This window comes from Leucopleurus acutus (assembly GCF_964270905.1).
Source record: "Leucopleurus acutus genome assembly, chromosome: 15".
NCBI lineage: Eukaryota > Metazoa > Chordata > Mammalia > Artiodactyla > Delphinidae > Leucopleurus > Leucopleurus acutus.
Genome location: NC_139157.1, coordinates 26,521,303 through 26,543,077, shown reverse-complemented (window position 1 = coordinate 26,543,077; position 21,775 = coordinate 26,521,303). Strand labels below are relative to the sequence as shown.

The following is a 21,775-nucleotide window of genomic DNA, read 5'->3' as shown; positions in this document are numbered from 1 at the left end:
CCCAGCTGAGAATCATTTCCCTACCCTAAGATGTGTACAGTGGTTAAATCTGGGTGGAGTATTACAGGTAATTTTAATTTTCCCCCCTTTATCTCTAGTTAGTTTGTAATGAGTATGTGTACATTTTTTTATGTGTACATTTATCTTCTACAGAAAAAAATAAAATCTAGTCTTAAAATACCCACAACCATTGCACTATTTATTTATTTATTAGATTTTAAAATATTCTAAGTTTATTGGCTGAACTGCAACTAGCCAATAGGCTGCTTGAAACTAAGCAGTAATATATCTTGCTGGTAATTTGTCTGTAGTCACACTCTTCTTTTTTACATTTAAAAAATGTTTATTTATTTATGTTTTAATTTAATTTTTATTTCATATTGGGGTATAGTTGATTTAGAATGTTGTGTTAGCTTCAGGTGTACAGCAAAGTAATTCAGTTATACATATACATATGACTTCTTTTTCAGATTCTTACCCCATATAGGTTATTATAGAATATTGAGTACAGTCCCCTGTGCTATATAGTAGGTCCTTGTTGATTATCTGTTTTATATATAGTAGTATGTATCTGTTAATCCCCCAAACTTCTAATTTATTGCATTATTTATTAAAAAATTATAGGCACATGTTCTTGAGCAAAGTCTTTGAAAAACCGTGGATAGAAGATTTATGGAAGATATAATGTGGGAACCACAAAGGAAATAGAAAAAGTTCTTTCCAAGGTAATTTAGCAAAACTTCATCTCAAGATGTGGGATGGCAGTGTGTGGGCCAGAAAGAATTTGATTTATGACCCAGGTGCACTGATCCATACTGGTGTAGCCCTCTATTTGATGTTCTCATTAGATTTACCATGCTGTGCTGACTTGCACTCTGGGCTGTACAAATAGTTTTCCCTGCACTGATTTCCTTTGAGGTGAACTCAGCCTGGGGGCACCCGATCTTCCCCATGTTGTAGGCTGAGGGGACAAATGTCCCTCTTCTACTTCATTCCCATGTGCAGGATGTGGCACTAGGTTTCATTCACTTTGTAGCAGGGGGTATTTTTATTCACCCAGTTGTTTAGAATTTATGGGGTATGGACATAGAGCCACTAGCAGACATTTTCATGTGGAAAAATCACCTAATGTGGAAGAGGTATGTAAAATCCTAAAACTGATGAACAGCTAGTGGAAGGATGAAGGTGCTGGTCAAAGATTCTGAAACCTCAACTTCCCAGCTCCACTGGGACCTCAGGCCTAGGGATGGAATCTAATGAGGCCCCAGAGGATGACTTCTCGGAGCTGCTGAGGCTCTGGCCACAGAGGTGACAGGAAGCACGATGATTGTTGCTCATAAAGGTAGACTGCATCGAAGACTGTGTCACTTTCCCCCACAAGACATACCTACTGTACACTCACATTTGAATATATATATATATATATATCTATCTGCATGCATTATGTATGTTGCAAAGTACTAAAGAAACAAAATTTTACAAAGGCTCAATACTTCTGATATGCTTAGAATGATAAGAGATGTGAAAGCAACTCAGAATTAGATTCCCTTTTACAAAACCACAGATGGGTTTCAATCTGAAGGCATAAAGTAGGAAGCAAATTACTCTTGTACTTTTCGGTAAGAGAAGCAAAGAGAGGCAAACTCTGCCTTTGAATCAAAATAGTCATATGTCTAAATGGCTTCTTTTCCTGGTGTTAAGCACAACGATAACACCTAACACTCGCTATGTGCCAGGCACCGTTCTAAATGCCTTCTACGTTCTAACGCTTTTTCATCCTCAAAGTAACCCTAAGGTTGTTGTTATCCTCCCTACAACGAGGACATCGTAGGACATAGTAGATGCTCAGTAAGTATTTTGTGAATGAAATGAATAAGCCAAACAATCATCAATCATTTTATTTTCTTTTTGCTCTTAATAGCAACTCATTCTTTCCCACTCCTGAATTTCCTTTATAGTAATAATAAATTTGTTCTTCAAAACTGGCTGTTTTGAGGCAAATGGTGAAGGAGATGGGAATAGTTAGTGGAAATTAGCTAGGGTAGTATTGTTTTATGATATACGTTCGTTCCCACAGTAAATTATGTCAAAATTTTAATACACTCTCTCTTACATATTTATTTAATAATAAATTTGTTCTTCAAAATTAGCAGAATTAATTTTACAAAGATTGAGAAGAACAGAACACTCCGGTTAATAGAATTATGCTCTAAATTAAATCACTAGATCAGAAGCTGTTTGGATTTGTGGACAATCTGAAAAGACCATGACTTCAGAATCCATCTCTCTTACCAGGGTTGTCTGTCTGTGCCAAGAATATAAATAAGAAAATACGGATGATATCTGTTTTTCTGAAAGACCATCAATGGATCATGAGCTCATGATTAAAGCAAACATATGCTAAGGGAAATCATACGAAATTGCTGTCTCTGCAGGTCAAAAACTGTCAAATATCAACAATTTTATATGGCTCAACTTAACAGATTCTGTTATATTTTAATACAATGTGACTATCGAATTTAATTTTCTAAGCAAATGATGAAGGAGATGGGAATGGTTACTGGAATTTAACTAGGGTGATATTGTTTTATGATATACTTTCATTCCCACAGTAAATTATGTCAAATACACTCTCCCTTACATATAAACTCAACTTATTTCTTTTGTATGTCTTTATTTATTGATTTTAAGATTATGTAGATATGGGATATTCATTCACACATATTCCAAGGAATCTCTAAGGCACTGCTCATTCAAATAGAATATTTAATATTATAATAGTAACAGTGATTCAGCTACTAAACATGTTCTAGTTTATAGATTATCTAAATATCTTTTGAAAAACACATTTCCAGAAATAAATGTACTGTTCTATTATAAAATGTGGCTTTTTTTTTTCAGGTTAATTCCCTACTAAAAAGCCTCTGCTAGTTATTGAGAGGACATTTTAAAATTTATTTATTTATTTTTGGCTGCCTTGGGTCTTTGTTGCTGCGTGCGGGCTTTCTCTAGCTGCAGCGAGTGGGGGCTACTCTTGGTTGTGGTGCGCAGGCCTCTCATTGTGGTGGCTTCTCTTGTTGCGGAGCATAGGCTCTAGGCGCACAAGCTTCAGTAGTTGTGGCTCGCAGGCTCTAGAGCGCAGGCTCAGTAGTTGTGGTGCAGGGGCTTAGTTGCTCCGTGGCATGTGGGATCTTCCCGGACCAGGGCTCGAACCTGTGTCCCCTGAATTGGCAGGCGGATTCCCAACCACTATGCCACCAGGGAAGGCGAGAGGACATTTTCTGACTATAAACTAATAACAACAATTTATGTTTACACTCGAGAACTTCTCCTAAAGTATTAATATGGCCACTTAAAGTAGCCCAAAGCATATGACATCAAGATCTGTGCCTGATTTATTCACTCTGAACATGGATTATTATGATTGAACAGTGGGTTAGGTCTTTAAATGTGACCACTTCCCACCCACTTACTGGTATTTGCATGTTTTAAGTATCTCATCATTCTGGCAATAAACCAAATTCTAAAAAAGTAGCACTTATACAATGAATGGTCTTCATGAAGTATTTTTTACAGTGCTATACGCTTGGTAAGGGCCCAGAAAATAATTGTACAAGTGCTTGTTAGAAAAATCATAAATAAAGAGGCCACAGTACACCCACCTGAATAAATTCTGCATCCAAGTTGGCCAACATTTTTGAATACTTACTGGGTCCAAAGAGGGTCAGCCACTGCACTCTGGGCGCCCACCGTCAGTGCGGGAGACCCACACGCACAACCCAGCACCCACAGGAGGCGGAATGAAACAAGCACTATGAAAATAGAAGGAATAAGTAATTCTCACTGACACAGAAATCCGAGTAAACTTCTGTCTCCGGTACTTTATTATTCGGTCACTCATCTGTTTGCACTCACGTGTTTTTTTAACAGTAGAGGTCTGGCAAAGGGACGTTTGAGTGTTAGTCTTCCATTTGTACATATAATCCCCATTCCTCCATAAACTGCATGAGATAGGCTTCATGTTCCTCCAGTGTCTTGTCTGGAGCCCGATCCTGGTAGAGTCTAGATAAGAGGCCCTCCTCCTCGAGTCCCTCAGACTCAGGATGCTTACATCTCTCTGAGTCACGTTCAAAGCTGGATAATGAAGGTATACACAGCCTGCCAGTCCGAGGGTCCCAATCGACCAGTGTGGTTGACGGTTCTGCCTCTGGCCCCTCCTCTGTGTCCACATGCCCCTGCGGCAGGTGGTCCAAGTCTCTGAGCTGAGGGGTATATGAATATGGTAGTGTTTGTGGACCCAAGTCTGCTAAAGTTGCCTGTTGCTCAGATAACTTTCCTTGTAGGGACACTTCCTCCTGCAAATTGAACTCCTGATCTCCAGGCCCCACAGAAATGTCACTAGTTCTTACATCACATTCATATTCGATGACTGTTTTATCTGTGGGCATTGTCCTGCTGGGTGGCTCTTGCTGGCTTAAGGAAGTCCCTTGGGTGCTTTTCTCAGGGTCATACACAATGTCCACCACATGTGAAGCATATCCCAGGTGTTTCACCTCCACGTCCTCCTGATGGGGCTCCTGGTCCTTGCTGGGCTCATTCAGGTCTGAGGCATCATTGCTTTTTTCCATTACACTTATATCCTTATGAGAAGTTTTAGAATCCTCCAAAATATTGAGGGTGATAAAGTTAATCACAACGTTTTCAGCAGGTACAAAGACTCTTTTGTCAAATTCATTTCCATAAATCAAAATCTATAAAGAGAGAAGAGAATGGTTTTCATCTTTTCACTTTAGAGAGACATTAAAAACAGCTGTTAGATCACTAATCATTAGAGAAATGCAAATCAAAACTACAATGAGGTATCACCTCACACCAGGCAGAATGGCCATCAACAAAAAATCTACAAACAATAAATGCTGGAGAGGGTGTGGAGAAAAGGGAACCCTATGCACTGTTGGTGAGAATGTAAATTGATACAACCACTATGGAGACCAGTGTGGAGGTTCCTTAAAAACTAAAAATAGAACTACCATATGACCCAGCAATCCCACTACTGGGCATATACCCAGAGAAAACCATAATTCAAAAAGAGTCATGTACCACAATGTTCATTGCAGCTCTATTTACAATAGCCAGGACATGGAAGCAACCTAAATGTCTGTCGACAGATGAATGGATAAAGAAGATGTGGCACATATATACAATGGAATATCACTCAGTCATAAAAAGAAACGAAATTGAGTTATTTGTAGTGAGGTGGATGGACCTAGAGTCTGTCATACAGAGTGAAGTAAGTCAGAAAGAGAAAAACAAATACCGTATGCTAACACACATATATGGAATCTAAAAAAAAAAATGGTTCTGAAGAACCTAGGGGCAGGACAGGAATAAAGATGCAGACGTAGAGAATGGACTTGAGGACATGGGGAGGGGGAAGGGTAAGCTGGGACAACTAGAGAGTGGCATGAACATATATACACTACCAAATGTAAAATCGATAGCTAGTGGGAAGCAGCCACATAGCACAGGGAGATCAGCTTGGTGCTTTGTGACCACCTAGAGGGGTGGGATGGGGAGGGTGGGTGGGAGACGCAAGAGGGAGGGGATATGGGGATATATGTATATGTATAGCTGATTCGCTTTGTTATAAAGCAGAAACCGACACACCATTGTAGGGCAATTGTGCTGCAATAAAGATATTATAAAAACAAACAAACAAATAAAACCAGCTGTTAGTTAGAATTTATACCGTCCCCAGATAGTTGTAAAGGCCTATTCTTACCAACTCATGGAAGTGAAAGTTATGTTTGGAATACGCGGGAAAACTCCCTCACCTTGAGGCAAGAGACCCAAGATGCAGGAAGTGCATATGGCAGTGAAGAGTGGTTCCCTGGGCGGTCCCGATCCAGTCCAAGGATCGGGTGTGACCGCCTCTTCCTCTAACCGGCTGAGGGAATTCAGGGGGCTTATTTAATTTCTTGAGCCTCCTTTTTTAATTCTGTAAAATCAGAATTTCTGCTGTGTCAGGAGTGGTGAAGACTGAGAGGTTTTGAAATTGCTTTATTAATTACAGTGTACTATGCGTTTATCCATAAGCCATCCTCTGGGCTACCAGCTCTTTTTTGCATATACGCTGGACAGGAAATGTGGAAGGGCATGAAAACTAGGTGTAAAAAGAGAAATAAGCACATGAATAGAGATGGTTTTACTTACTTCCCCCATACACCAAACTAATCATGCTATAATAGGGCCCCAAATGGAAATTCACCTGCCAATTTATAGCAGAGAGAGAAACTCTAAATCATGTCAGGAAAACTTGTTTAAGATTAAAGTTTTGCTGGCAATACATGGAAGGTGCCTGTTTAGATTGTCAGTGATGAGTTATGTTACAATCCTCATTATCCACCCTATGATGTGATTTCATTTAACTACAAAATAGGAACTTCAGCATCTTTCTTTTACAAAAATGTGGGTTTCAGAAAGTCACAGGCTGTCAGTTCTCCTGTGCTTTTTCCTCCTAAAAAAGGTCTCCCTACGTCATTGAAAAGCTAACTCTGAAACCTAAATGAAGGCAGAATAATAGAAACATTTAAAAACAGAACTAACAGGAATGCATGTATGTATCGTGTACACGTGAACACGTATTTTGATAATTCCCAAAGAAATAGTTTTTGATTGTTAAAATATGCTCAGCCTTGGGAAACCTCCAGTACATGGTCCAGAAGCATAAGGTTTGTTCCTTCTTTTACTTTCTTGCTTCTCCTTGCTGTGAATGATTAAGCCCTGGCCGCTTTCCCCCTAAACGTGTTTCCATTCCGTGTCTGTCTCCAGCCCTATATCCCCCTCTCCTCTTTTAGACTCTCATCTTCTCTCTCCTGGACAACTCCCACAGTCTCCTAGCTGGGTTTGTTTGTTTGTTTGTTTGTTTCTAGTCTTCCTCCCCCTGAAGTTGTCTTTAACACCATCCAGTTGTATCTAAAACTCAATCTTGACCATAATGATCCCAGCTCAAAACCCTACAGAGTTTTGCAAACACAATGAAGTCCAAGGTCCTTAGAATAGCTCCCCAATTCTCCCATTATCTGGCCTTACCCCCTCACCCTCCAGTCTCTTCTTTCATAGCTTCTCATCAGGAACCTCATGGTTTTGCAATATTATATGTTTTCCCAAACATCCTCCTACCTTTGCCCCTGCTGTTTCTTCCGCTTGAGGTAGATGCCCTAACTCTTACTGAACTTTCACGACCAAGCCCAGGCATGAAACTTTTGGGTGCCAGCACCCTTCCTGTACCCGCAAGAGTCCCTAGAACCGACTTTCATCTTAGTCTTCACATATCCTTTAAAACTTCTAGTCCCCAACTAGACTTAAGCCTTCGGAGGGGCATGGGTCATGACAATTTATCTGTGTACCTCAAGACCTAGTCTGATCTGTTCCATAAATATAAAATCTTTGTCAAAAGTTAAGGAATCTTTCTCTTTGGTTATGGTACTGAGTTAGTCTAGTACAGAAAGTGTTTTTAATTCATCAACTCTTTAACTTGAAACTCACTCTGCCCATAAAAGGAACGGTATCTGTTCTAGAACCTCCTTTTCTATCTTCCTGAGTGTGTTATAAAGCCTCCTACCACTCTAGGCACTCACCAGATTTGCTGGGTGTTTCTCTTTGCTGACGTAGGTATATCTGTACATGGAGTAGCACATCACAGAAAAAATAAACACAGTAACAGATATGGGCAGAACATAGCAGAAGATGACTTTAACCTTCAGTGTTGATGTTTGATCTGTAAAAAGAAAAGTAGGGTGGGGTAGACAGCTGTGATTTGGTGTGGTGGGAAAACACTGGTAACGTCAAGAAGCTTTGGAGAGATCAGTTACTTTTAGGAATTCAGTTTTCTCATTTATAAATTGAGAAGCTTGAGCTAAATGTTAGAAGGGATCTCAGAATTCTTACTCTCTCTGACAATAGATGGGCTTAAGGAATCATCTGGACTTGTCTCCAACCTTTACAGCAAGGATGCCTTAACAACCCAAGTCAGCAGATATTCCAGCATTTTATATCTGGCTATGAGATTCATGCCGGTTCTTCTATTTGCAGAAAAGTGTGCCTGATACTCAAGTAACTCACAGCGCTTCAAACCAAACAACAAAACCTTCTTGTGAAGATCCCATTAAGCTGCCCCACGTTTCCATGCCCCTCATTTGACTCAATCTTTTCCACCTATTCAGGACCTTGCCACGAATGTATGGCGTCATCTTCTGTGTGACAAACAGAATCTTCCTTACACAGCTGGCCAGGCTTTCTGGTAGGTCTGGAGCTTGGGGATGTGTGGAGAGGCAGCTGAGCTGGTGTGTGCTGAGAATGGCAGTAACTCCCTCCCTGGTCCTGCTGTGCCGTAGGTTCATGATGAGTTTAAAAGTCCATAGAGAAATGAAAAGATCTGGTGAGTAGTTTTAAGAAAAGTAGCCCTGGATCACCATGGATCAGACTATATGCTTGATAGACAGGACTCATTGTGGCTAATTTATATTTGTTAAGCTCCTGTGGAGCACTTGTAAATCGTGAAGGTTAAATTTATGTGTCCATCTGGCTAGGCCACAGTACCCAGTTATTTGGTCCAACATTATTCTAGATGTTTCTGTGAAAGCATTTTTTAGATGAGGTTAGCATTTACATTAGTAGACATGAGTAAAGCAGATTACCCTCTATAATGGTGAGCCTCATCCAATCAGTTGAAGGCTTTGATAGAAAAAAGACTGATCATGTCCCAGAAGAGTGAATTCTGCCAGCTGATCACCTTCAGATAAGAACTGCACCATAAATTCTTCCTTAAGTCTCCAGCCTTGCAGACTTTTAACTTACCAATCTCCAAAATCACGTGAGCCAGGTCCTTAAAATAAGTCTTTATCTCCATCTTGATGTGTGTTTGTGTGTGTGTGTACATTTATACATAAAGATTATGTATATTGTGTTCTATGGAGAACCCTGACTACTACAGCATTTAGCACAAATGACAGAAGTTCTAGGGCATTCCTTACATACTAATACAATCAGCAGGAGTGTCGTGGGAGTATTTTAACCCATTGCAGACGTTGGGTACTCTTGATGCCTAGTCCTGGGAGAGAGCAGCTAAGTTACTGTCTGGTCAACTGTCTAGTTAAAGAGTGGAAACAGAAGCATCATGGACTTCTGGTCAACAACAGCCTGTGGGAAAAGCCCAGGTATGGGGGTCCAACTGCAGGCTCTTCCATCCCAAAGAGCACATCTGTCAACAGGTTCCACATAGAAAGATGCCAATAATGCAGATGTTGCAGATGGCTGAGCATCACCTGCCCCTACTTCAGGCTACAACTCAGTCCAGTCCTTTTTTTTTTTTAATTTTTATTGGAGTATAGTTGATTTACAATGTTGCGTTAGTTTCAGGTGTACACCGAAGTGATCAGTTATACATATATCCACTCTTTTTTAGATTCTTTTCACATATAGGTCATTATAGAGTACTGAGTAGAGTTCCCTGTGCTATACAGTAGGTCCTTATTAGTTATCTCTTTTACATATAGTAGTGTGTATATGTCAATTCCAATCAATCCAGTCCTCTTAATACAATCCCTGGCCTCTGGACCAAACTCATCCTGATAAACAGAGCCATGACAACAATGACTGAAGGCCCTTAGTATACACCAGCACATGTTTGCAACAACCAACTAATAAACTGTATCTGTATTTTAGGAATTGGGGGATTGTGGAGAGCAGAAATATTTCAAAGAATAGTCCCCAAAGAGGTAATAGTGAGTTTTTGAAAAAGTAGACCCTCATAATGGTGTCTTGGAAAGGTATCTGGGGTGCTCTAACAGCTGGGATATCAAGAAAGGTCAGAACATGAAATGGTACGTTGTTATTACCGTTCCAGGACTAGTGAGAAGGTCAGCTCCTTCTGCTTACTGGGAAGTATTTCATTTAATCTGTACTTTAGTTGCTTTAGCTCTGCCAATGGCTTAAATGATTTCCACTGGGAATTCATTTCTACCATTTGCCCACTGATCAAGCTGTTAGTAAACAGAGCACTTTTCCAAATACAAAAATGATTTCCTCAATCTGCTTTGCTTTGCCTTTTGCTTGCCTTGCATTTTAATTTTATTGATATTTGACATATGGTAGAGAACCCTTCATTTTAAAGGGAAAGGTATGATAATGGTGGAGATTCAAAAATAAAGCTTTTCACTTCTGATATGTATTCACAAAATTCCCTTTTTAATCCTTAGGACAGTTTCATCTCAAAATGTGGGAGGCTTGAGGGGAGAGGAAAACAGGGGTTCTGTCAGCATTCCTGTCCCATAGCTGGTGACGGAACCAAGTCTTGGGGAAAATGATTGTGACGTTTGGAAGGCCAGCACATTTGGAAGAGAGAAACAGGAATGGATGAAGAGCCATTCAATGAAGGTAAACTTTAGGATTTATTTTCAATTTTTAGGTTTTGAGTTCAGGGTCTTACCACCCTCAGGGGAGAACAATTAAACAAACGCCAAGCTCCTATATTTCTAGTCTCCTAACAGAAAGGAGAATCTTCAACCACACTTCCTTGGCAGCCAAGTTCAGAAAACACGAGGAGACAAATAAAAGGAAAGAGAGAGAAGCAACTATAAGAGTGAGGGACTAGTAACTGATTTGCTGATCCCAGGCCCTTGCACAGCCTTGCACAGTGAGTGATATCTGAACACAACCTGCAGCGCCTATAATTTGTATTCCCGAGGGGGAGCAAAAGACTCTGTCGTAAAGTGTTTTTAGGATACTGCTTTGTTCCTAGGAATAAACTCATGTGATGTTCTTAAAGACCACAGAACTTCTACTGATCAGAGTGATTATAGTTTTAAAGAAGAAAAACCGTGTGTGTAAAAATTCCTATAATTCTTCTTTCCCAAGGTAGAGTCTTGTTGGACTGGTGCTAAGCGTGCCCCAGGAGGTGAAAACGCTCCCTACTGTGAGCCAAGTTCAATGGTAGAGTCCCGGGCTGCTCAGTGCATTTCTGGTGGTGGTTGTTTCTGCCTGCACTTCAGCCTGTTTCTGGTAGACACGGATTTTCAAAACCTTGTCTACACCACCATCCTTCCTTCTAGTTTTAGCAGATTTCCTACCTCAGACCAGCTGAGATTCTCAAAGCTTACCTTTCAAAGTACTGACACACTGCTTCTCAGACGGCTGAACAAGGCGAGGAGGGCCTGGGACGAAGGACTCCACGAGGACGCAGTACAGAGTGTCCGGCTCCAGCCAGCCGAATACCAGCGTTCGGTTTGTCACACACTGGGACCACTAGGATAGGGGATTGCGAAGAGCAGTTAGAGCCAGAGATTTCCAGCACCACCCCAGACAAGTAACTTTAGAAGGAAACAGAAGACTGAGGTACCAGTAAGTCCTTTACTATCACTAAGAGCTTTTTTTTTTTTTAAACATCCTTTTCCTTCATCTTGGCAGTCCCAGTTAGGGACTGGGCAAATTGTGGGAACAATTCTAAATAATGACATCAGGAGGGATTTCTTCTTCCACTTTGTCCTGGGTTCTTGCTGATATGTTTTTCTTTCTTGGAGAGTGACTGACAGATGTTAAGCAAGTAAAAACTCTCCATCAAAGTGAGGTGGACAATTGCTCTACACACCGACAGCAACATCATAGCAGAGGCTTTCTGTAAAGGAAATCTGAAGGCAGTTTTGAAAATTTCTACACATCAGCTTCAACTGTATCTTGTATGGCAACACTTTTGAATGTCACACCTTCCCAGATTCACATGCCGAGAATTTAAGCATCAGGGCTGTGTGTTCCAGCATTAGCTGCAAAAAGTGACACAAGTGATAGGTCCCCATTCCATTTCAGGCTTACCGTTCTATTTGATTTAGTATTATGTATGGACACATTATACTTCAGATTAGAGTATATTTGTTCCAGGGAAATAGAGCTTTCTTCTGGGTTTTTCTTCCACTTCTTTGGAGCCGTCAGAACAATAGATATGGATTTCTCATCAGTAGTCAAAGCAACCTCTGGTGGGCCAATTTGTGCTTAAAGGGGAGGGGAGAGGGAATGATCATGTTCAGATGTAGAAATCACCTCGGATGAAACAATATAATCCTACTGGGATCAAAGCTCTAACGCCCACCCTGTTATCTGAGATGCCTCAGAATGCTCTAGGTGGGCCCAAATGATACCGAATCTTGAAACAATCATGTCACACACTGATAGAACGTTAAAGCAGCAAATTTACTTAGTCACATGTAGTTCCTAGTCACATGGCTAAACAGTACTAGATGACGGTAAATATAAATAAAAGTGTTTGCATGGGCTTCCCTGGTGGCGCAGTGGTTGAGAGTCCGCCTGCCGAGGCAGGGGACACGGGTTCGTGCCCCGGTCCGGGAAGATCCCACATGCCGCGGAGCGGCTGGGCCCGTGAGCCATGGCCGCTGAGCCTGCGCATCCGGAGCCTGTGCTCCACAACGGGAGAGGCCACAGCAGTGAGAGGCCCGCGTACCGCAAAAAAAAAAAAAGGGTGTGCAACACTCCTGGGACCTGAAACGTTGGTGATAAATAACATTAAGAGGATTTGATGTGTTTGTAAAAATCAGAAATGGAGAAATGAAGTGCTGCTAAAGACCTCTGGGGAAGTAAACTTTGGAGAATGATCTAGAACAGAGATTAGCAAACTTTTACCATAAAGGTACTGACGTAAGTATTTTAGGCTTTGCAGGCCATGTGATCCCTGTCGCAACTATTATTTATATAAATGTAAAAACCATTCTTAGCTCTTGTCTTGTACAAAAACAGAAAGGGGAGGGGGTGCTGCATTTAGTCCGAGGCCATAGTTTGCTGACTTCTGATCCAGAAAGGCAGCAAGGGAAAGGCTCCAGCTCCAGAACTCAGGGAGCGCTTGTAAATTTCATCACGGCAGCTCTGAGTGGGTCCTCTATGGCCGAATCAGTCACAGATCAGGGATGGAAAATTTTCAAAGGAAATACTAGGAAGATGTTGCCTTAATTCTGAGTTACATCTAGAAATTATGTAATAACTCTACCAAGTTTGTAACAAGAAGAGACTTAGTTTGGTGATCAGAACAATCTTCAATCAACCTGCGGGCATATGTCAAATAGTTTATAAACCCACAACATGAAAATAAATCTGTCAGTTGTTCCTCAAATTATATAATCTCAACTAAACAATAAAACAAAATCAAAATTTGATAATATTGGCATCTAGGGCTTCCCTGGTGGCGCAGTGGTTGAGAGTCCGCCTGCCGATGAAGGGGACACAGGTTTGTGCCCCGGTCCGGGAAGATCCCACATGCCGCGGAGCGGCTGGGCCCGTGAGCCATGGCCGCTGAGCCTGCGCGTCCGGAGCCTGTGCTCTGCACAGGAGAGGCCACAACAGTGAGAGGCCCACGTACCGCAAAAAAAGAAAAATAAAAATTATTGGCATCTAGCGTCAATTCTGGATCCAGGAGCAATCTTAGAGACACTTGGCCAAAACTTTCATTCTAAAGATGAGACTCTGAGATGCAGCAAGGTGAAGTACCTTGGGCTGGTCACTTCACCTGATCGACAGAGTGCAGAGCACTGGCCTCGACAAGGCTGTCTATGAGGCAGAGACTGTTACATTAGGGGGTCAGATGAACTTGATATTGATACATGTTTAACAAACAACTGTGTTACTTACTTTCTAAAAGAGGATAGAATCGTCCAGTTTCTGCCCATTTAGAACAATTCGTTCCCCAGATGGCCTTAGCTTTGGCATAATATTGACGTTCGTAGTCAGAAGTTTCAGCAGAGAGATCACAGTAGGTCCTACTGATATTTCTGCATTCGGATTTATTCAGCCATTTCTTTTGCCCATATCTGCTGAGAAGGAAACTGTGAATTAACAATGAGGTGCTCTCTATGCTTTACAGTAGGGAAAAAAAAAAACAGTCATTATATAAAACTGAATGGAACTTAAGACCTTCTCTTCAGAACAACAAAAGGGCTTGTCATTGAGATAAAAAAGAATCTACTTTTGCTGCTGGCAAATTTTTTCATTAGCTGTCAGGAACATGAGTCAGAGTTTCTATAATCACCTTTCTTTTCTGTGAATTATAATGTGGACAGTACATTTTGAAAGCATGTATTTTATTATTAGGCTTGGCCTACAGTAAACACTTTACAGATTGTGTGATCAATTCTTCTATGTAAATTTTTAGCCCACATGCATACCAAGGTCAGTTTGATGCGTCTTTTTTTTTTTGGATGGATTGTTTTAAGAAAAATTAGTCATTTTTTTCTTGGAAATTCTTCTTGACATTCTCATAAAATTTAAAAATATACTTGCCCTCAAGGGTTCTGGGGAAAATTCACTAGGTTGGAGTGCATTCCGAAATCAGCATTTTCAATGATCATAGTGATGATGACGATATTAACCAGGTTGTTCACATCTGTTTTTCCTCTCCTTTATTAAAAACATAGCACCCATAGAAAATAAGAGGTGGGAAATATTTCAGCATTTCTCAGGTGGAAGAGACTGAGGTATTGAGAGTTTAAGTGACATGGGAAGAGCCAAGTGAAAGAGACAGGGTTGCATGAAAGGCTACTGAAAGGATTAAAGCAGGTGTGTCGGGCTTTTAGACAGCTAACTCTGGTGGTAGCGTAGAGAATGTAATGGGTCAAGGGTGGCTGACTGGGGAGCAGTTGAGAGGATGCTAGAGTGGTCCAGGTGGAAGAGGTAGGTGGCTTGCACAAGGATGGTGGCAGTGGAATGAATGACAGGACAAAAGGAAAAAACATTAGGAGACAAGACTTGGTGATTGACTGCATGAGAGAGATGAGGGAAAAGAAGGTGTTAAAGATGATGTCTCTTTCTGTCCGGGCTAGTTGGGTGGAATGGTGGTAACATTTACCAAGATCAGGAATGCGGAAGAAGAGTGGGTTTGGGAAATGGGGAGAGGAGGGGGGAGGGAAAGATAATGAGTTTAGTTTTTGACATGTTGAGCTTAAGATACGTAAAAGGTATCCAAATGCGGATGCTCAGAAGGCGCTGGAGCTCAGGAGAAAGGGGTGAGTGGGAGGTAGGGATTTTGAAATCTATGGCATAAAGCTGTTCATGGAAGGCACAGGCATGAATGAAATTACCCATGGAGACAAAGCAAAGCCTAGGATAAAATTTCAGGAGCAGCAAGATTTAAAGGTGAGATACAGGGACTGCCCTGGTGGCGCAGTGGTTGAGAGTCCGCCTGCCAATGCAGGGGACATGGGTTCAATCCCTGGTCCTGGAAGATCCCACATGCCACGGAGCAATTAAGCCCGTGCGTCACAACTACCGAGCCTGCGCTCTAGAGCCCGCAAGCCACAACTACTGTGTCCGTGTACCACAACTACTGAAGCCCACGTTCCCAGAGCCCATGCTCCGCAACAAGAGAAGCCCGCGCACCACAACGAACAGTAGCCCCCACTCACCGCAACTAGAGAAGAGCCCGCGTGCAGCAACGAAGACCCAATGCAGCCAAAAATAATAAATAAATAAAATAAATAAATTTATTAAAAAAATAAAGATGAGATACAAAGTACACTTAGAAATAGCAGCTAAAGAGGGAGAAGGAAAAACAGACATCACAAAAGTCAAGGGAAGACTGGGTGTTGAGAAGGAGGAAATGTCAACTTTATCAAGTGTTGCCAAAGCTTAAGGGTATCTTCTCTTTTCAAAATATGGCAGCAGAGTCCTGAAAGTAAATGTCTCCTGTTTCATAAGTACCATAGCTACCAGAAAACATTAGAAATATAGTTAGATCTTGTTGACCAATTTCTCCATTCAAGTAATCACCATGCTGAGGGGCTTTCAAACTTTTTATTGACTGTGAGCCATAGAAAGAAATACATTTCACAGTGTGACCCAGTTCACACATATATCCAACATACTAAAACATAGGTCTTGGAAGATAATACCTAAACTTCACAACATGCCAGGCACTTAGTTATTTTCCATTCTAATCCACTCCACACCATTCTAATCCTTCCCGTTAAAAAAAAGATGCTAGGGCTTCCCTGGTGGCGCAGTGGTTGGGAGTCCGCCTGCCGATGCAGGGGACACGGGTTCGTGCCCCGGTCCGGGAAGATCCCACATGCCGCGGAGCGGCTGGACCCGTGAGCCATGGCTGCTGAGCCTGCGCGTCCGGAGACTGTGCTCCGCAACGGGAGAGGCCACAACAGTGAGAGGCCCGTGTACCGCCAAAAAAAAAAAAAAAGATGCTACTATGTCCCTCAAAATTGACTTCACGGCCCACCAACAGGTCTTGACTTGTGGTTTGAAAAATATTGCCATCCCCTATTTGACCTTTTCTCCTCAAATTTCCTGACTTTGCCAAGGGCAAGGCAGCTTCCCATGACAGATGTCAATGAAGGAGAAACGCTCTTTACTGAATTCTGGACAAAGTGCTTTGTAAGTCTGACAAGCTGATAGACATGAATCATTCAATAAATACTACAATAATGATGTTCATGCATGTCAAAAAGTCATGCGGGGCCCTCAGTGGTCTCTGATTTCTGGTAACGGCAGGAAATATTTATCAAGTGCCTATTATGCACTTGGACTGCTGCTTAGGATTTGAAAGCTTTATCTCATTTAATTATCATAATAACCTTAGGAGGTAGGTACCGTTATTTTCATCCCATTTTACAGATGAGGAAATTGAGGCTCAGTGATATTAAGGGAGCTACTCAAGGCAGTCTGACTAGTATAACAGGCATATCTGGGATTTGAACCACTTTTCTCTGATGCTAAAGCTTGTGCTTTTAATGCTACACTCTATTTTCAGCATTAAATTCTTTGGGTAGATACAATTTAAACTTTTGTTAAAATTTCATGTTTTGCTTAGAAACAAACTTCACTCAAAAGTAAAAAAGTATAATATGTAACCTGCCCAAGGCTACCCATTTAGGTTCACAGTCTGGCTATGACCCCAGGACTGTTTGTCTTTGGAACTGAGCCTGGAGCCCTGTCAGTGACACAAACTGCCCTGTATTCCTGCCCACTGTCCACATTCACAGGCATGTAAGAACTCCACCATGGCAAGTTTCTTTTCAAATATTCTTTTTTGAAATTTATGTAATCTAAATTATCTACTCTCACAGATCAGTGATTACTCTCTCTCTCTTTTTAAAGCCTTTTCTGAATCACATAAACACATAAAGAATAGAACAAGCTCCTTGCTCCACCTAATGAAAAAGGAGACAAGGACACACTCATGAGCGAGTGATGCCTCTTCCCTAAAACACTGGTTCCTGAGAAATTCTTCGGCAATGAGAATGAAGTTCTAGATAAATGAGGTCATTGCGAGTAGCAGCCAAAGTCTTTCACTGCCTTTAGTGGTCAGAATTTTCTTTTCTTTTCGTTTTTTTTAACATCTTTATTGGAGTATAATTGCTTTACAATGGTGTGTTAGTTTCTGCAGTATAACAAAGTGAATCAGCTATACATTTACACATATCCCCATATCGCCTCAGAATTTTCTTTTCAAAGACAAAAATGATGTTATTCGTTTTTGTAAATATGGTACAGTTTTTAAACTCAGGCAATCAGAAAAGTATAACCGAGAGAGAAATAAATTACCCTGAAGCCCATTACCCTGAAACATTTGGTACACATGATCCTGCACATCTCATTATGCTTATATGTACCCAGAGGAATGATTCAATAGCTGAATATATAGACAAAAGCTAGGTTATGCCATACTTATGATTTTAATAAAAGTAGTAAATTTAACTTGATTCAAACTTTGAAGAAAAAGAAATTAAAATGAAATGAATCACTGCAGTTCAAATGTTTCATCACCACATGAGACATTAGTTCTTAAAAAGATCTTTTAAATTAAGAAAATTGTATATGAAAGATATTGAGAGTTTACTTATTAAAATGATGACATATTTTCATTTTGGATCACATATAATGGCTTCATGCTACAGAAGTCAGTACATATACAGTTTTTCCCCACCTTCTGATTTGTTATATTATTGATAAGGTTCAAACATTTACAAGAAAGTTCTGTAACCATATTTCCCATCACTAGTCTTAGTTCTACATTTAGATAGTTTCAATACCTGCTCCCTTTTTGCCAAAATCTTGTCATTTCTAAGTTCGTTTAGGCTCATCTTTATCCCTCTGTCAGTTGGATATCATCTTTAGTTAGTGTTCCCTCCCCACCACAGCCTGCAAGAAGGTCTCAGGGGAGTGACAGCCCAAGTTCAACCTGCTTGAAAATACAGAAAATATATTTGCTGAACTTGGTAAGAGTCTTAGGTCACACTTATTTTTCCCTCAGAAGATACATCACTGTCATGAACTGAGTGTTGCCAGATAGAAATCATTGCTTTTGCTGTGACGGTCATAAATCATTTCATTTTCTTCAAAGTTAAACAACTTTACCAAGATATGTCTTCCTATTATCTTTATTAAATTTTCCTAGACAGAGCATGCATTTACGATATGCAATTCCAGGTAGTCATTATTACCTGTTCAATTATTACTACCTGTTAGCTATAATAGGTTTTTCATCTCTATATAACATTTTTATGTTCCATCTTCTTCCTAAGTTCTGCCACCGTGCTTTTTAAAAAAGTTATTCTTCTTGTCTTAGAACCTCTTCTTTGACTGTTATCCCTTCTTTGAGGTTTACCATTAGAGAACATGTTGTTTATGGATTCAAACTATGAACCATTATTTGTCTGAATTTTTCTTTAATTTCCATGAGAAAGCTTTCAGGAATGTTTGACTTGTGTTCGTTTTGTCTTTCTCCCTTTCAGTAATTAGGGATAGGTGTGCTGGATTCTTTGGGACAATTACTCTTTGAATGGAGCCAGCTCTTTATTAAATATTAGGTGAGTGGGTATAGGAGTGAGGATCTAACACACACCCACTTACCACTTTGCATTTCTTCTTGATTGCAATGAGCGTTGAGCGAGAGGTGAAAAGTGAAAATGTCCATTCACTATTATCTTTAATAAAAACTGTGAGTTGTACAGAATTCTGCCCTCAGTTTCACTTAAAAATATCCTATGATTCTAATAAGTATAGATGTTTCAGAGGTGATGGATTTCCTTGTTTGCTCAGCCACAGAATAACGTTTTGACAGACTTCTTTTCTCCATTTAAATACCTTCTTCTTGCCTAAGTACTCAATACTCTGTTTCCATGAAGAAACTGTTGTCTAATTTAATCTAACAAAACACAATGAGACAATTTAACATGAAATATCTAAAACCTTTCTTTTTCCTCACTCATTTAATACAATAGATGGTTTATCTTTGCACAATTAATAGGAGTCTGAGTCTGTGCTTATAAATTAGCCAAAACGAAAAGAACCAACTTACATGAAATACTGCACAGAATAAGTAACTTCCACTCCTTGTAGGCCCTGTGGTGGGTTCCACTGTAGGATATTCTTCATGTTTATAGATAAGAAGGTTATATTTGTAGGTTTAGGCAGACCACCAGAGACACAGGAAACTGAAAAAGGAGTAGAGAGGAATTGAGGTCTTAATAGAGAGAAAGGAAGACCTAACATGTGGTAGCTGGTCTCCAGATATGGCCCCCAATGAGCCACACCTTCCAGTACTCATGCTCTGTGTATTTCCTTCCAAACTGAACATGGGCTGACCTCATGGCCCTCTTTAACCAACAAAATTGATACTGGGACTGAGCCTTAACAAGGCCTACGAGCTTCCACTTTTGTCCTTTTGAAAGCCCTGAGCTGCCATGTAAAAAGTGGGCTACTATGCTGGAGAAACCATGTCAAGAGGCCATATGAAGAGGGAGAGGTTCGGCTGTCCCAGTGTCCCAGCTGAGCCCAGTCTGCCAACCAAGGGGCCAGAATGAAGCCACTGTGGACATTCCAGCCCCATGTGCCATAGACTGAAGCTTCATGAGAGGCTCTGAAAGAGACCAGCTGAAGAACCATCCAGCTGAGCCCTAGATAAATCCTCAGAATTATGAGAAATTATAAAATGATTCTTTTAAACCACTAAATGTTGGGGCAGCTTGTTATGTACCAGAAGATAACTGAAACAATCCCTTTATTAGATATAGAAATAAAATTTAGGATAGATGTCACTGAAAGGCCAGAGACTGGAGCTGGGGTTAGCTTTACTAAAGTATATAATAAAGAAATAGTTATAATAAGAACTAATGAAAGAAGACAATTTATTTAATTAAACACTGATATGCAGGCTTCCCTGGTGGCGCAGCGGTTGGGAGTCTGCTTGCCGATGCAGGGGACACGGGTTCGTGCCCCAGTCTGGGAAGATCCCACATGCCACAGAGAGGCTAGGCCCGTGAGCCATGGCCGCTGAGCCTACACATCTGAAGCCTGTGCTCCGCAACGGGAGAGGCCACAACAGTGAGAGGCCCACGTGCTGCAAAAAAGAAAAACAAACAAAACAAAACAAAACAAAAAAGCACTGATGTGTTCACCTAACTGTGTTCTAAGAAAGACTGTATCCTAGAGGATTAATTTATAGAAATCCTCTGTAAAGGAATGATAAAAAATGGAGAAACTACCAAAAAATTAGAAAAGAAAAGTGAAGAATAGTTTCTTATAAAAGAAAACAAAGACAATCCTTTAAATACAATAAATGAAAAAATTCTGTGGTGATATGAAAGAATCAAAATATTAATTTAAACTACTGGAGAGATCCCAAAGTCCTGAGTAATAAATAATCAGATATTATGAAGAACTTATCATAAATATGCATATTCTAGTCAATGAATTTGGAAAATATCAAATTTTGATATTTCAAATCAAACAGGAAATAAAACTGAGCTAAGTCACTGAAGGCTGGTCCAATTTTGGCTAACGTTCAATAACTCTTGTATAAATCAACTGAGACTAATGTCAGAGAAAGGAATTAGCTTTATGATTATGGTAATCCTTGGCTAAGATTAGCTTTATACAATGTATTGTAATCCCACAAGCCAAATGAAAAGAAAGAAAAAATTCTTTCCTTTGGATTTAAACTTTACGACGTAACATGACCCTGATTCTGAGCCAAAGTAAGCTCTTTAACACGTGGCAGGGTGACCGAACTATAAGCGGCTGAGTTTGCGTTCGGGCATGTGTGCAAGCATGTGCTACATTTGTAACGACTCCTACTTTTAACCTTGCTCATTTTTTTTAATACCTCAGTTTTATTTTATTTTATTTAATAAATTTATTTATTTATTTATTGGCTGCGTTGGGTCTTTGTTGCCGCGCACGGGCTTTTCTCTCTAGTTGCGGCAAGCGGGGGCTACTCCTCGTTGCGGTGCGCGGGCTTCTCATTGCGGTGGCTTCTCTTGTTGAGGAGCACGGGCTCTAGGCACACGGGCTTCAGTAGTGGTGGGACGCGGGCTCAGTAGTTCTGGCTCGTGGGCTCTAGAGCGCAGGCTCTGTAGTTGGGGCACATGGGCTTAGCTGCTCTGCGGCATGTGGGATCTTCCGGACCAGGGATCAAACCCATGTCCCCTGCATTGGCAGGCGGATTCTTAACCACTGCGCCAGCAGGGAAGTCCTCAGTTTTATTTCAGAGAGGGAAGTTAAACACTCAAAGAGAAGCTCTGTCAACTGGTCACTGTGTGGGTGTGTGTGTAGGAGCAGTAGAAAGGACCTCTAAAGGATGCCACCTGCCATCAAAGTGTCTGTCTTTGATTTCTATTCTTCGAACTCCTTGGAACCACTGCATATCAACTGGTATTGGCTTTTTCTGGAGCTTATATATAATGAATAATTATTAATGATTTAATACTGC

At 40.7% G+C, this 21,775-nt stretch overlaps 1 protein-coding gene across 1 annotated transcript in view; it reads right to left on the bottom strand.

Moving 5' to 3' along the window:
• Positions 1–3,316: 3,316 nt before the first annotated feature.
• The window catches only part of IL20RA (interleukin 20 receptor subunit alpha), a 35,587-nt gene continuing 17,128 nt past the window's right edge, over positions 3,317–21,775 (bottom strand). The window contains exons 2-7 of the mRNA XM_082855272.1: positions 19,364–19,499; positions 13,690–13,868; positions 11,869–12,044; positions 11,160–11,304; positions 7,641–7,780; positions 3,317–4,751 (exon numbers count right to left, since the gene is read on the bottom strand). Of these exons, the coding sequence (XP_082711398.1) occupies positions 3,960–4,751; positions 7,641–7,780; positions 11,160–11,304; positions 11,869–12,044; positions 13,690–13,868; positions 19,364–19,499 (1,568 nt within the window). The 3' untranslated portion in view covers positions 3,317–3,959. The remainder of the gene's footprint in view (positions 4,752–7,640; positions 7,781–11,159; positions 11,305–11,868; positions 12,045–13,689; positions 13,869–19,363; positions 19,500–21,775) is intronic.